General features: G+C 43.7%; 1 protein-coding gene across 16 annotated transcripts in view; it reads left to right on the top strand.

Moving 5' to 3' along the window:
- Positions 1 to 13,879, top strand: part of ARHGAP32 (Rho GTPase activating protein 32) — a 465,356-nt gene that overhangs the window by 294,314 nt on the left and 157,163 nt on the right. For all 16 annotated transcript variants that reach the window (XM_075909249.1, XM_075909242.1, XM_075909245.1 and 13 more), the window contains one exon: positions 11,231 to 11,317. In XM_075909249.1, the coding sequence (XP_075765364.1) occupies positions 11,231 to 11,317 (87 nt within the window). The remainder of the gene's footprint in view (positions 1 to 11,230; positions 11,318 to 13,879) is intronic.

Below are 13,879 nucleotides of genomic sequence, written 5' to 3'. Positions count from 1 at the left end.
GGCTCAGAACACCATTCCTACCCATCCTGGCTAATAGCCTTCGACGTACCTAACCTCTATGAATTTAACTGGTTCTTTTTTGAACCCTGTTCAAAGTCCTGCTCTTCACAACATCCTCTGCCAAGGAGTTCCACAGCTTGACTGCGCTGTGTGAAGAAAAACTTCCTTTTTTTGTTTTGTTATAAACCTGCTACTGGTTAATTTCATTTGGTGTCCCCTAGTTCTTATGTTATGGGAACTAGTAAATAATGTTTCCTTATTCACTTTTTCCATACTTGTCATGATTAATAGACCTCTATCGTATCCCCCCTCAGTCTCCTCTTTTCTAAGAAGAAAGTCCCAGTCTTTTAAAATCTCTCTTCATATGGCACTCATTCCAAACCCCTTATAATTTTTGTTGCCTTTTTCTGAACCTTTTCTAATGCTAAGATATCTTTTTTTGAGATGAGGCGATCACATCTGTACGCAGTATGCAAGATGTGGTCATACCATGGACTTATACAGAGGCAGTAAGATACTCTTTCTCTTATTCTTAACATTCTGTTTGCTTTTTTAACTGCTGCTGCACACTGAGTGGATGTTTTCAGAGAACTCTCCAGAATGACTCCAAGATCTGGATGCAGATTTGGGTCTGGGGTAGTCTTTGGGGGTTCAAGTGTGCTCCCAACAGCGTTTTTTTACCTTGAATAGTTAACATTCCACCCCAATTATTATTACTTAAAGGTGATATGGGTATATTTTTTTTAGTATAATGCAGGTAAAACTGGCTAACTAGGCAAAGCTTTGTTTACCGCTTTATGCAGAAGGATTTATAGGATTTTTTTGGCAAAGCTCTTGTAACCTTTTCCTTAATAAGCTCTGTTTTCCATGATCACTGTATGCCAATGGGTGTGTGTTTGTATATAGAGAGAATGTGAGAGACTGACTGACTTGAGCAAAGAATATTCCCAACTTTATAAAGAAGTTGGAATGAACAAGTTTCACAGACAGATGGACCAATCCTTGTTTCCTAAGTCTGGCATGCAATATTATTAAAACGGGACCGTTAGATGATATAGTCAGCAATGTGGAATGTGGCAGGTCCTGTGTGTCTTGCATTCAGCCAGCTTCTCAGCCAGGTTTTGTGATTGCAGAGTTCCAGATAAATGAATGAAACTTAATGTCATTTGATCCAAATGCTGATGTTTCACAGATTTCTGCAACAACGTACTCATGGAGAGCTACTAGGATGAAACTTTCCAAGCCTCCTTGGAGTGGACAAATTATTTTTTTGTACTATTACAAGACAAGCAACATTATTTGCTAGCCCGTAGAAATTCTTCGTGTGTTTTATAAAAATGTTTATAAGTATTAAAATGCACACTTTCAAATCACACATCTAGAGTGTGTTTCACCATAAGAGGTGAACTCCTGTTTTTTTTTAATTGTTATTTATTTCTAGAAGAGAAATCCAGAAAGCCAATAAGTTCTTCTCTGCAGGAGACTCATTTTAATCACTCTATTCAGCAGCTTACTAGGATGAGCTGTATTATCCCAGACAATGAAGGGTCCAGTGCAGTAGATCAGGCTTTGGATTTTGTTTTTTTCCTGCTAGCCTTGTTTGTTTAAATGATCAATAAAGCTTTGACCAGCAACCGTTGGGTTTTTTTTTTCTGCAAAACATATGTAAACGGGATGCATAATTTAGCATTGCCTTTCACGATACTGAGGGTGGAGCTATTCCCAATAAGTGGACTGATTCAGTGAGATCATGCTTGTTGCCTTGGTTTAGGAAATCTTTGCTGCTATTCAGTTTATTATAGTTAGCTATTGTTCAGTGGATCGTTATATTTGGAACTGTGGTACTTACTACAGTCAGCTGCACCGGGTGACGTATTACTTTGAAGGCAGAAAAAAAATGAATGCCCGCTCTGACATACTACAGTTGAAGCAAACAGAGAAATCTGATACCTGTCTGTAGGATTTTTGCACTTCTCTGTCCTTCATGTGCAAGTCCAGTTATGAAGGATAGATGCTTAGAAACTTGGCTTTGCCTGGGTAGCTGATTGATACTATGGAATACATTTATATCACTAGGATTTGCATGTAAATGTCAATGTGTAATTTATTCCTAAATCCATTTTTTTAAATTAAAAACTGTGTTCTTGTAGCAGTCTTATAGAATTCCATTCTGTATTAATCCATTTCACTGTGTGTAATTAAGCAAGTATCATATTCTGCAGTTCTGTTTTCTCGAGTGTTTTCTTTACAGTTTTGGCATTTATTTCAAGATTTTGTACAGTTTATCTGCTGCTCTACCTTTCATCTCTTAACATGTCTCATTATAAAATGCTGCCACTGAAAAAATTATGCTGTTAAAAAGATGAATGAAGTCACTCACATCTACTTATGATAGCTGAGCACACATCTCTGAAGAATAAATATACCATTGTATAATTGTTTGTTATGTTCAGGAAACTGTAGCCTGTCTGATGGTGAAAAGTGAGTATTTCAAGGGATACGAAAAATGCCAATCTATATATAAATTATTGGAGACTGTTGCTTCCATTCAGTGCTTCCCCAGATGATCCAGTTGATGTCTGGGGGCTGGGAGGGAAGGACAGTACCCTTTTCTTGTAGCATTATTTGTCTCTGGCTTCTCTACTCAGAAGAATAATATAATTTGCCCAGGTTGGGGGTCATTCAGTTCAGCACGTAGGACCTGGTCCAAAATCTATGAAGTTCAATGGGAGGCTTTCCTTTGTGCTCAATTGACTTTAGATCAGGCCCATAAAAATAGTGAGCGCAGTTCTGGTCGTCTTGTCTCAAAAAAGGTGTATTGGAATTGGGGAAAAAAATACAGATAAGGGCAACACATATGATTAAGGATAATGGACTAGTTAGCTTAAGAGGAGAGTTGACAAAATCTGTGTTTGTTCAGTTTGGAAAAGAGGCAACTGAGGGAGGGGGAATATGACAAAGGTCTATAAAATCATGACTATTGTAGAGAAAGTGACTAAAGGAGTACAAGAAGTGGGGCGAGAAGACGGAGGTCATGTGATAAAATCAATAGGCAGCAGGTTTAAAACAAACATAAGGAAGTTCTTCTTCACACAACATAAAGTTAACCGGTGGAACTTGTGATCTTTACAACATTCCATGGCAACAAATATCAATGGGTTAAAAAGAAAGAATTAAATCAGGTTCATGCAGGGTAGGTCCACCAATGTTTATTCATCAAGATGGTCAGGGACAAAACCCCATGATCTGGATAACCCTAAACCTCCAGCTGCCACAAGGACTGAACAACAGGGATGATCATTTGCTAAATGGCCCTCTTCTGTGCATTCCCTCTCAAGCTGGTCACAGTTGAAAGACAACATGCTGGGTTAGATGGACCATTGGTTTGACCTAGAGTGTCCGTTCTTATGCTGTGTTCTTTATACAGTAAAACTAATCCAGCACACTCGGGGATTAAGGCGTTCCGGTTATCTAAAAATTCCAGTTATGTGAGGGTCCCATCAATCTAGGAAAAAACCAATGGACAATAATAGTAATACAGTAAAACTCCATTAGTCCGGCATCCAATGCTCCGGGACTCCTGATGGTCCGGCACTGAAACTGACCAGCAGCTGAATCGGGGAAACCGGGAGCAGAGCAGCTGGGGTGCTGCCGGGTTGGTCTCGTAGCGCTGCCCCTCGGGGCTGTGGGACCAACCCGGCAACACCCCAGCTGCTCTTGGGGACGCCTGGGGCAGAGCAGCTGGAGTGCTGCCAGGTTGGTCCCGCAGCGCCAAAGGACGGCGCTGCGGGACCAACCCCGCAGCACCCCAGCTGCTCTGCCCCAGGCGTCTGGATTCAGCCTGCTGGTGAAACTGACGCGGCTGGTCAGTTTCAGCAGTGGCTGACTTGGGGACCCCTGGGGCAAAGCAGCTGGGGTGCTGCCGGGTTGGTCCCGTAGCGCTGCCCCTTGGCGCTGCGGAACCAACCCGGCAGTACCCCAGCTGCTCTGTCCCAGGCATCCCCAAGAGCAGCTGGAGTGCTGCTGGGTTGGTGCCGTAGCACCGCCCCTTGGCACTGCGGGACCAACCCGGCAGCACCCCAGCTGCTCTATTGCAGGCTTCCCCGATTCAGCTGCTGCTGAAACTGACCAGCAGCAGCTGAATCAGGGATGCCTGGGGCAGAGCCGGACTATCGTAAAGGGGGGCTATGAGGGGTCTGGGGTGGCATCCCCTCCCACCCCACTCCAGACCCCTCATAGCCCCCCTTCTGATAGTCCGGCATATCTGATAATCTGGCACCCCCTGGGTCCTAAGGGTGCCGGATTATCGGAAGTTTACTGTACTCAAGTTTTTAATAGTGGTAGTTTTGTAGTGTGAGGCACTTGGGCTCACATTTCTATTTTGAGTTAAAGATTAGTACTTAAATAAAAAATTGTTAAGCCAATCATGGTGAACCAAGCCAGGCCTGTGCGCCTAAAGATGTGACAGTATTATGGCTGAAGGCAATGCCGGTTAACAAAGTTTTCTAGTTAACAGAGTGCCGGATAACAAAGGTTTCACTGTACACATATTCTCTTTAGACTATTGTCTCTCCAAGAGACACTTGGAATAAAAAGCTCTGAAACAGGACAGAATCAAAGAAAATATAATATAGTCTGCAGGAATATTATTCAGGGAAAAATTGTTCCTCCTAGGAAAAGAGAATATACAAAATATTCATGCTACTGGGATATTTTTCCTGCAGAGAAAAGTAAAGTAAAAGGTAAACATAATGAAACATATAGTAACACTTTCAGTTCAGTTATCTATATGGACCGAGACACTTCTTCCATAGTTTCAAGGTAATTCTGCAGAGAGGTGTGGGGTAGAGTTTTACATAAAAAAGCTGTTTCAGAAGCAACTTGTCCTTTTGTCTTGTTCAGTAAGTTCTCCTGCAACTCCACTCCTTTTCTTTTACCAAGGATGTGGGATTGGCTGCACAGAGGGGAACATGGCTAGTTACAATGCCAGGCATTCATTTTGTGAATTTTTACAAACCAAAATTAGGGAGCTTGTTTATATGCAAGGGAATATGGTAAATTCAAAATTCACTTCTCATTAGCGGCACAATTAGAAAGAAAATTACTAGGGAATGACCCGTCATGTCACATCATGTCCTATCAGGCTTTAAAGAACAGAAATAATCCTCTGGTTGCTAACAGTATGCAGCCTAATGCAATAGTCTGTGCATATTTTGCTTGATTACCACAGAACATATAAAAACAGCTGGGTAGCTTGTTTTTAGAGACCTCAACACTGGCCCATTGTTCTAAATGGAGCTAGGAATGGTATCTAGATGACATGCTTGCTCCCCTTGGAGTCTGGATATTATTGCTAAACAAATTGTTCTTAGATAATCCCTTGGCAGTTTATTGTAGGGGCATCAGCAGTTCCGCAAGCCCTTAATTAGTAGAGCAGAAGTGGAGTTCAGTCGCAAATTCAGAGGTGATGTGAGATGGGGCTTTTCCCTGTTTGATTCTCATGCACCTTACTCTGCAGGTGTCAGTGTAAGGCACTTTCAGTTGTTGTAACTTACGTTGTAAGGAGCAGAAAGAAAATACAGTGATCCCCAGATTACTTTGACTTACCCTGGGGCAGGTAGAAGCTATAAGTTACACTAAGGGTGTGTCTAGACTACAGGGTTTTGTCGACAAAAGTGGACTTTTGTCGACAAAACTATACCTGCATCTACACTGCCGCTGAGTTCTGTCGACAGAAGGCATTATTACATCTACACTGTCCTTTGCGTCTACACTCTCACTGGATGTAGTCTAGGCACTTTTTGTCGACAGAAGCTTTGTCGACAGTCTCGGTCGACAAAACTTCTGTCGACAAAAGCCTGTAGTCTAGACGTACCCTAAGTAAGATCTTTTTTACGTTAAGAATATGAACACTGCACCCATATAGTGACACTGGCACAACCCCCTCAAAGCGGAGCTTTACCAGGTGTGCTTGAGTCCTTAACTCAGATACGTTTGTTTTTTTTCATTTAAATCATTGCTGTTGGTGGGGCTGGGGATGAGGGGTTCAGTGTGCAGGCTGCACTGGGGAGAGAGGACAGCCGCAGCAGCTTGGAGCCAGGTGAAAAATACCTTTCAGTGGCCACTGCAGCTGTACCAGGGAAGGGGTGCATGTCCCCAGGGTGGAAGACAGACACACAAACAGACTCATTCTCTGAAATATATAGTGGATACCTGTCCCTTTCTCCACCTCTTCCCCCTGCTGGCCCTATGGGGTTATAGCTGTCCCAGTCCCCATCTCTGGCTCCTGTGCTCATTCTGTAATAAAACCATCCCTCCTGCCAGGATCCCGCCTTCCCCTTTCCATTTTATGAGTAACAATCAAATTCCACACACAATCAAACCCTGACCTTGTTTTAAGTTAGGATAAGAGGAAGCTGCCTACCAAATTTGATGGTCCTAGCTTTTACCGTTTAGGAAGAATTATTGAACAAACAGACTCACAGATGGATGGACAGACAGACATTTCTAAACTAGTAAGAAGAAAATGATGATTTCAGCCTCTTTAGTTTCCCCTTAACTGTGCGTTTTGTTTCTTTCTTATTGCTGTTTCCGTTCGTGTGTACTCCCTATGCCACAGCACTTCAAATGTACAATTGTACTTTTGGCTGAAAAATAAAATGTCAGAGAGAAAAAACCTGGGCACAAATGCAGAAGTGAATAACTTTATCAGGTATTTAATCATACTCAGAGGCAGCAGGGCAGAGAGGGACAGAAGTGTTTGGATGGTCTTGAAGCTTTACAGTTCCATCTACCCTGCTGTAAGGAAATGTGTGTTTTGCTGGAGGATTTATAGTTGGGGGTTGTCTGAAGGACAAGAGGGAGATTAGCTCACGTATTAAGCAGTAACGGGGGAGGATGTGAGGAGGATGCGAGGGGGAAAGCAGTAACAGGGGAGAGGGTGTGAGGAGGATGCGAGGGGGAAAGCAATAACGGGAGAGGGTGTGAGGAAGACGAGAGGGGGGAAAGCAGTAACGGGAGAGGGTGTGAGGAGGATGAGAGGGGGGAAAGCAGTAACGGGAGAGGGTGTGAGGAGGATGAGAGGGGGGGAAAGCAGTAACGGGGGAGGATGTGAGGAGGATGAGAGAGGGGGAAAGCAGTAACGGGAGAGGATGTGAGGAGGATGAGAGAGGGGGAAAGCAGTAACGGGGGAGGATGTGAGGAAGACGAGAGGGGGGAAAGCAGTAACGGGAGAGGGTGTGAGGAAGACGAGAGGGGGGAAAGCAGTAACGGGAGAGGGTGTGAGGAGGATGCGAGGGGGAAAGCAGTAACGGGGGAGAGGGTGTGAGGAGGATGAGAGAGGGGGAAAGCAGTAACGGGAGAGGGTGTGAGGAGGATGCGAGGGGGAAAGCAGTAACGGGAGAGGGTGTGAGGAAGACGAGAGGGGGGAAAGCAGTAACGGGAGAGGGTGTGAGGAGGATGTGAGGGGGAAAGCAGTAACGGGAGAGGGTGTGAGGAAGACGAGAGGGGGGAAAGCAGTAACGGGGGAGGATGTGAGGAGGATGCGAGGGGGAAAGCAGTAACGGGGGAGGGTGTGAGGAGGATGCGAGGGGGAAAGCAGTAACGGGAGAGGGTGTGAGGAAGACGAGAGGGGGGAAAGCAGTAACGGGAGAGGGTGTGAGGAGGATGCGAGGGGGAAAGCAGTAACGGGAGAGGGTGTGAGGAAGATGAGAGGGGGGAAAGCAGTAACGGGGGAGGATGTGAGGAGGATGTGAGGGGGAAAGCAGTAACGGGAGAGGGTGTGAGGAGGATGAGAGAAGGGGAAAGCAGTAACGGGGGAGAGGGTGTGAGGAGGAGATGGGGAGAAACTCAAAGGGATTTGTAAGAGTGAGGGTTGGAGAGCAAAGGATAGGAGATAATAAATGAGAATGGAGCTGACACCAAAAGCGGATTGTCTTCACCTTTGGAACTCTTAGAACTTTCACCTTTGGAACCTGAGCCTTGATGTGGTCTTCTAGCAAAAGGAAGAACAGCAGCTGTGTAAGATTTTTAAAAAGTGCCTCATTTTAGACAGGTTGTTTTCCTAAATTGTCTGTTCAGCCCATCAGTCAAGCACAAATACTGGCGACCTTGTCTTTGTTTCCCATACAAAAAATCTTTTAATGGCGGCTTTTCATTTGCTATGGAGGCTGGACTACTTTAGAGCAGCAGAAAATTTGCTCTAGGCAAGGGACAAGGGTGAGATTGACCTCTGTATTTAATATCTAGAATATAAAATAAATGGTCCAAAGTCTGAAGTGTCTTGGGCCAAGAAACACCATTTTGTTGCCTACCATAAAGTACGTAGCCAGCCGAAGAGTAGTTAAAATTCAGGAAACTATGTCTAGTCAAGGAAAACTCAGAATTTGTTTAATTTTTTTGGCACATTTTATGAATTCTGTTTAATATGTTCTGTAACGACCTTATCTAAAAAGATGCAAAGGGAGCTCAGTTATGGGGAGAGCTAAGGCTTCATCTGCTTCTGTGAACAGATAGACCACTCATCAGCTTGTTCTTCTCTTTCGCTCTTGTCTCTTTCAGTTCTCTCCTGGATTAAGTTTTGCTCCTGACTAGTTTTGAAGTATTATAAATGGATCAATTATGTGCACATTTCTCAGAAAGAAAAGTCATTTTAAAGATCTTTCATTGCAAGCCATTCGTTCTTTTTTCCCTAAAGCTGAAATTTATTTTTGCCCGAAAGAGGAAGCAAATAATTCTTCTAGCAAGTAGAACTAATGCCTCTACTGTCCAACATAATTACCACCCTAGGAGCCAACAAGATTATGAGGATGGGCCTTTCTTCCTGGAAAGCATGTGCATGTGTGTATGAGCTATTTCATTAGGTTCAGTGTACCTTTCAGAGAGCTAATATTAGTTTCTCTGAAGCTCTGTGATTCTTTTATAAACAGTATTTTTCAGGGAGTTTATTTTTGATGTCTCAAGTCATTAGTTTGTCACTCTGGGTAGTCTGAGTACAATTTTCAACTTTTATTTTTTCAAAAAATATTTAAGCCATCTTTGCTAGGCATCTGGTATTGGCCACTGTTGGCAGACAGGATTCTGTGCTAGATGGACCTTTGGTCTGACCCAGTATGGCCTTCCTATGTTCTTGTTATGGGAAATCAAACCCAGTGAAATATATTGATATTCTCACCCCCACCATTCATTAGAATTTAAAAATGGCCTTTTATTGGTAGTGATTAATTTTGATATATGCCCAACAACTCTTTGGAGCAAGCTGGTCCAAAAGGTCAATGCCTATCTCCTACGGTTCTATTCCTGGGTCTTTTGCTAACTCACTGTATGACTGTGGATACGTTCCTTGCCTCAGTGTTCTCATCTGTAAAATAGGCATATAGGGTAAAATGCTTACTCATCATTTAACAGTTTTTGGAGGAAAATGTTCAATGTCTTGGTGTAAGTGGAGAGTGTTTTCAGGCAGAAGGTTAATATGTTAAAATGAAACAATTAGCAAACATGCGTTTTATGATTTTTATCTCTTTCATTATTCCCATTAAAAATCTCCAGTGGGAAGTTCTTTGATTTTTAGACACAAGTTTTTGTTGTTTTCATCAGGAGTTCAAATACTGAAGGTTTTTCCCCTCCCCCACGTCCCAGGCTAGTCTGCTTTGGAGATGGGCACAAAGGGAGCTGATCGAGGAGAGGGTGCAGAGAGGGGCTCATAGCTGTGCAGGCTGGAAGTACGAGCATGTCAAGTGAAGCTCAGATTATAGGGCCATAATCCTTGCTGTACAGCCATGTTGAACTAGGGGTTGTACGATGGCTCATGTTGCAACAGAATTCAGCCTGTTTGCCATGAAAAGCTGATAGAGAATCTCAGATCAGCTGACCGCATTTATGCCGCACGGCACTATTACATGCTATTTCTACTGGAACCTGCTGCTTACATTAGAGAGCAGTGGACTGGGACCTGAGCCAGAGAAGCCAATAATGGAGAGAACTACAGCATCTCACTTCCCAGCTTTGTCTGTGCAAATGTCTCTTACGAGTTTCATAAGAGCTTAAAAAATAACCCATACCAAACTCCCAGAATGCTACAGTGTTGATTTAAAAGTACTTGATGGGGAATGCAGCATAAAGTGGCTGCTCCATAGCTTGCTCCTTTGTGGAGCCTGAATATTGCATCTCATATGCTGCAGCGCTCAGGAGCCTTGTCTAGTATTCCTGAGGATCCCGGTTTGGGGATTATCATCCGGACAGTGCTTACGACTGGGTGAGTTAAATTGGATGGAATGTAGTGTGGTGCCCTGTGAATCAGTTTCTTTCAGGGTGTTAAGTCAGATCCTTGGGGCAATTTCCAGAGTGAAAAAGAACTGTTGTTGGCATAGCTGCATTGGTTAGAGGTGGGATTGTTTGAGTGGGAGGGGCAATATAATTATGCTGACAAAAGCTCTTGTGTAGACCCCATAATACCAGTAAAACAGTCCTTGTGCCAGCTGGTGCAGCTTATTTCCCTAAGGAAGGACTTTTTTGCTGATAGAAACTGCATCAACTCTTGGAGTGTTACTTGTAGAGCTATGCCAGCAAAGCTTTTGAATGTGGACCAATCCTGAGATAAACTCCACCTCCTGTTACATGAACAGTAATGATATGGTTAAATCTCTGCTCAGTGCTTTGAAAAAGCTCATGGTTATATTGTGCTTAACGACTCTTTGTATTTGACAAATGATGCTGTAAAGCACTTTGTTGTGGTAAATTATTTGGTAATGTTGAAATCTGGAGACATATTTTATTATCTAATGCCTTCCCCGACATATTAAATAAAAATAGAATAAAGTGGATAGTTAGCAAAAAAACCATCACTGGTATCTGATGCATGAATATTTATGAGGATATTTCCACTGGACATTTAGTTTTTACAGACTTCTAGAGATTTAATCCTTGGCTTTCGCTCTTTGATTGTTGACAATTGTTTGAGTGGTGCATCATATATTTAAAAACCTGTCAGCTGAGATATAAAATCAAATTGTATTTTGCAAGGTCTATATATCTGGTGAATACTGAATATTTTCAGGCTTGCAACTCCAGTCAGACAAGCACAATCCTGGTTCCTGATAACCAGCATGTCTTGGAGCAAGTTGATGTGAATGTGGTGCTTCAGGCATTATTACATGCCTGGTTTATCCCTGCTCACTGACCTGGTCTCTGTCTCTTTCTTTTCTACCCTCCCCCTCCCTGCTCCTTGGTGTAGCTTTCACTCCCAGAGGAACAGAATGAAGTAACAAGAAATGGCTGTGAATCGAAGGAACTGGTCTACCTTGTGCAGATCTCTTGTCAGGTAAACGTCATGTTTTCCCCCCTTGCATTGCGTAACTATTGCATTATGTTAACTGTCATGGCCTCTTAATATTTTGATATGTTGCTACTTTGTTGTGCTTTTTTAAAAACCTCTTCATTGGCTGAGGCCCCAGAAGGATGCTTTGTGTTGTGCAGTGGGTAGATAATTTTTAAAGACAGAAATATTGAATGTGGTACAGAGAGAGATGAGTTTCTTCCGCAAACTAGCCCAACTAGTATGTGGAGAGCTATAGAATAGTTAGCCTGAATATATCTTATCCACACGCATGCTTAGAGTGTGTGTGTGTGTATATATATATATGTGCATTCATATTAGGGGCATGCATATATATTATGCACATGTGAATAAATAGAAGTGTCTTTTCTGTTGATAAGGCTTGCAACTGCGAATCAGAAAATTAAGGTTCTACTTTTGTTCCTCACTTTTTCTCTTGATGCACTGTATGATTTTAAATGGCACTTATTTCTGCAAGATCTTCAGTGCCTTGGGACCAGTAAATTCAACTCTTTGTACCCCAGGTTCTCTTTTACGATAGGGATAGGAACTCTTCCCTACCCTTGGTGCAAATAATGCAAACTGTGTTACCCTATTGGTTGGAATTGATGCTTGTGTGGAGATGTATTCCATTTTGCGTGAAAGTAAATTACAGTGCATGTAATGTTGGAAGCTATTAGTTATTTTTTCAGCCCATGTCTATTTTTCCCCCTCCCATCACCCAAGTGGACCCATTCAAGCACACGGTTTGTTGATTCAGTAGTGTGTATCAGTGGGAATATCTGCACTTTCTCCCTCTTATTTTGAATCTCTGTAATTGGTTCTATTATCAGGTTCCTGAAGGCTATGGGTAAGTGCATATCTGAAGGAGTGACCTCCTGTAAATAGGTCTATCTTAATTGTGTTATGTGGGAGGGGCTATTTCTCCACAAAGTTAGAATCCCATTTTTCAAATTATCTTTGCACAAAAGAGTATGAATGTCTTTGGGGCCGAGGGAAGGAGCAGAAATTTCTCAGATGAGTAGCTTTTAAACTGTCTGTGCTTTGTGGGCATCTCCGAGATACCGTATCACCCTGTTGTTGCCAGTGGGGGACTAGATGGTAGATTAAAAGAGCAATGTAATTGCTAACAAGGCGAGACTGCAAATCTAATTGAGGTTACATGCCTGGGTCTCAGCCAGCTGGATTGTTTCTAGCAATCTAAAGATTTATGGTATGTCTATACTACAAACCTTTTCGCAATAAGGCTGTGTCGTCTTGTTGTTAAAAGTCAGCTTGTGTGAATGCTGTTCATTGGCATGTTTATCGACAAAATATTTCCATCCTCAATGAGGGGGTTTCGCTTTGTTGACAGCAGAGCGTTCCTGCCGAGAAAGCCGTGTTCACACTTTCACTTGCTGTGGCAAAAGTTTGTCGTCATAGTTTAAAGAATCCGTGAACGACAAAAGTTTTGTAGATCAAGTGCAAGTGTGGACATATCCTTAGGCTGAACTTTTCTAAAGGAGTTGAATGTGATTTTGGGTGCCTTACTCCCTTAGGCCTATTGGAAAAACCTAGTTTTAATTTAAAATATATGGCAGTTCTGTTACTTTGCAGTGAGGGCCATCCCACACATGCACTTCAAAAATGTTTGAAGACATCAACATTATTAGCTCAGTAGCTAACTCAATTAAGGCATCTGATTTAGCAGATAACCTGTAACATCCTTCCCTAAAGCTGGGCCACTAGAACATGCCACCTCGGTAAAGAGAAGTTTTCACCTGTGAGCCTGAGGAGTACAGCTTTGGGCCCAGCTAGGCAGAGCCACCTTGTGGCGCTCTCTCAGGATTCACTAGGTCTCTCCTAGCGTAACTGAGCCCCTCCAGGTGAGAATTGTAAAGGTGGGACCCAACCGCTGAGATCATACTAAGAAATGGACCGGTCGCCAGCACAGTGTGCATGGCCTTGATGTTGCATGCTCACTAGCACATTTACCTGGTGTTGCTTGGGTCCTTAAGGAGGGGCTCAGGGAAACAGTCAGAGTTGGGGGGTGAGAGGGCTCAGGGCAAGGGGCTATGTGTATGTTGGGGGGGGGGTGTATGGACAGCAAAGGTGCTCCGCTCCCCCAAGATTTGTACCAGGGCTGCTTGCTCTTTCCTTTCCAGTCCCTGCCAAGGAGCAAGTGCAAAATGCACAGCTCGTCTGCCCCCCTGTGCTCCCCAGACAGAGTGAGGAATGCAGCAAACGGTGCACTTCCCCTCACTCCCTGATGAAGGAGAGTATCAGCAATGTCCCTGTGTGAATGTGGGGGAAGGAAGAGCTTCAGTCCCCCCCACCTCCAACCTGCGCTCCTTAAGGGGTGCTTGGGTGCTGGGCTGGGGCAGTCCTTGAATGTGGGGGGAAACCCCAAGCCAGACCTTTTCACCTGCATTCCTCCTCCCCCGGGGCCAAACCCCCCCCCAGCACAGGAGAACCCCCCCCCCCCCCCCGTGTTCCTCCTCCCCCGGGGCCGCCCCCCGCCCCCTGGGGTAACCCCCCCATGGTCCTTCTCCCTTGGGGCCAACCTTC

This window comes from Pelodiscus sinensis, chromosome 26, assembly GCF_049634645.1.
Source record: "Pelodiscus sinensis isolate JC-2024 chromosome 26, ASM4963464v1, whole genome shotgun sequence".
Lineage (NCBI taxonomy): Eukaryota > Metazoa > Chordata > Testudines > Trionychidae > Pelodiscus > Pelodiscus sinensis.
Note: the sequence above shows the minus strand (reverse complement) of the source record. Positions and strands in the feature narration are given on the sequence as shown.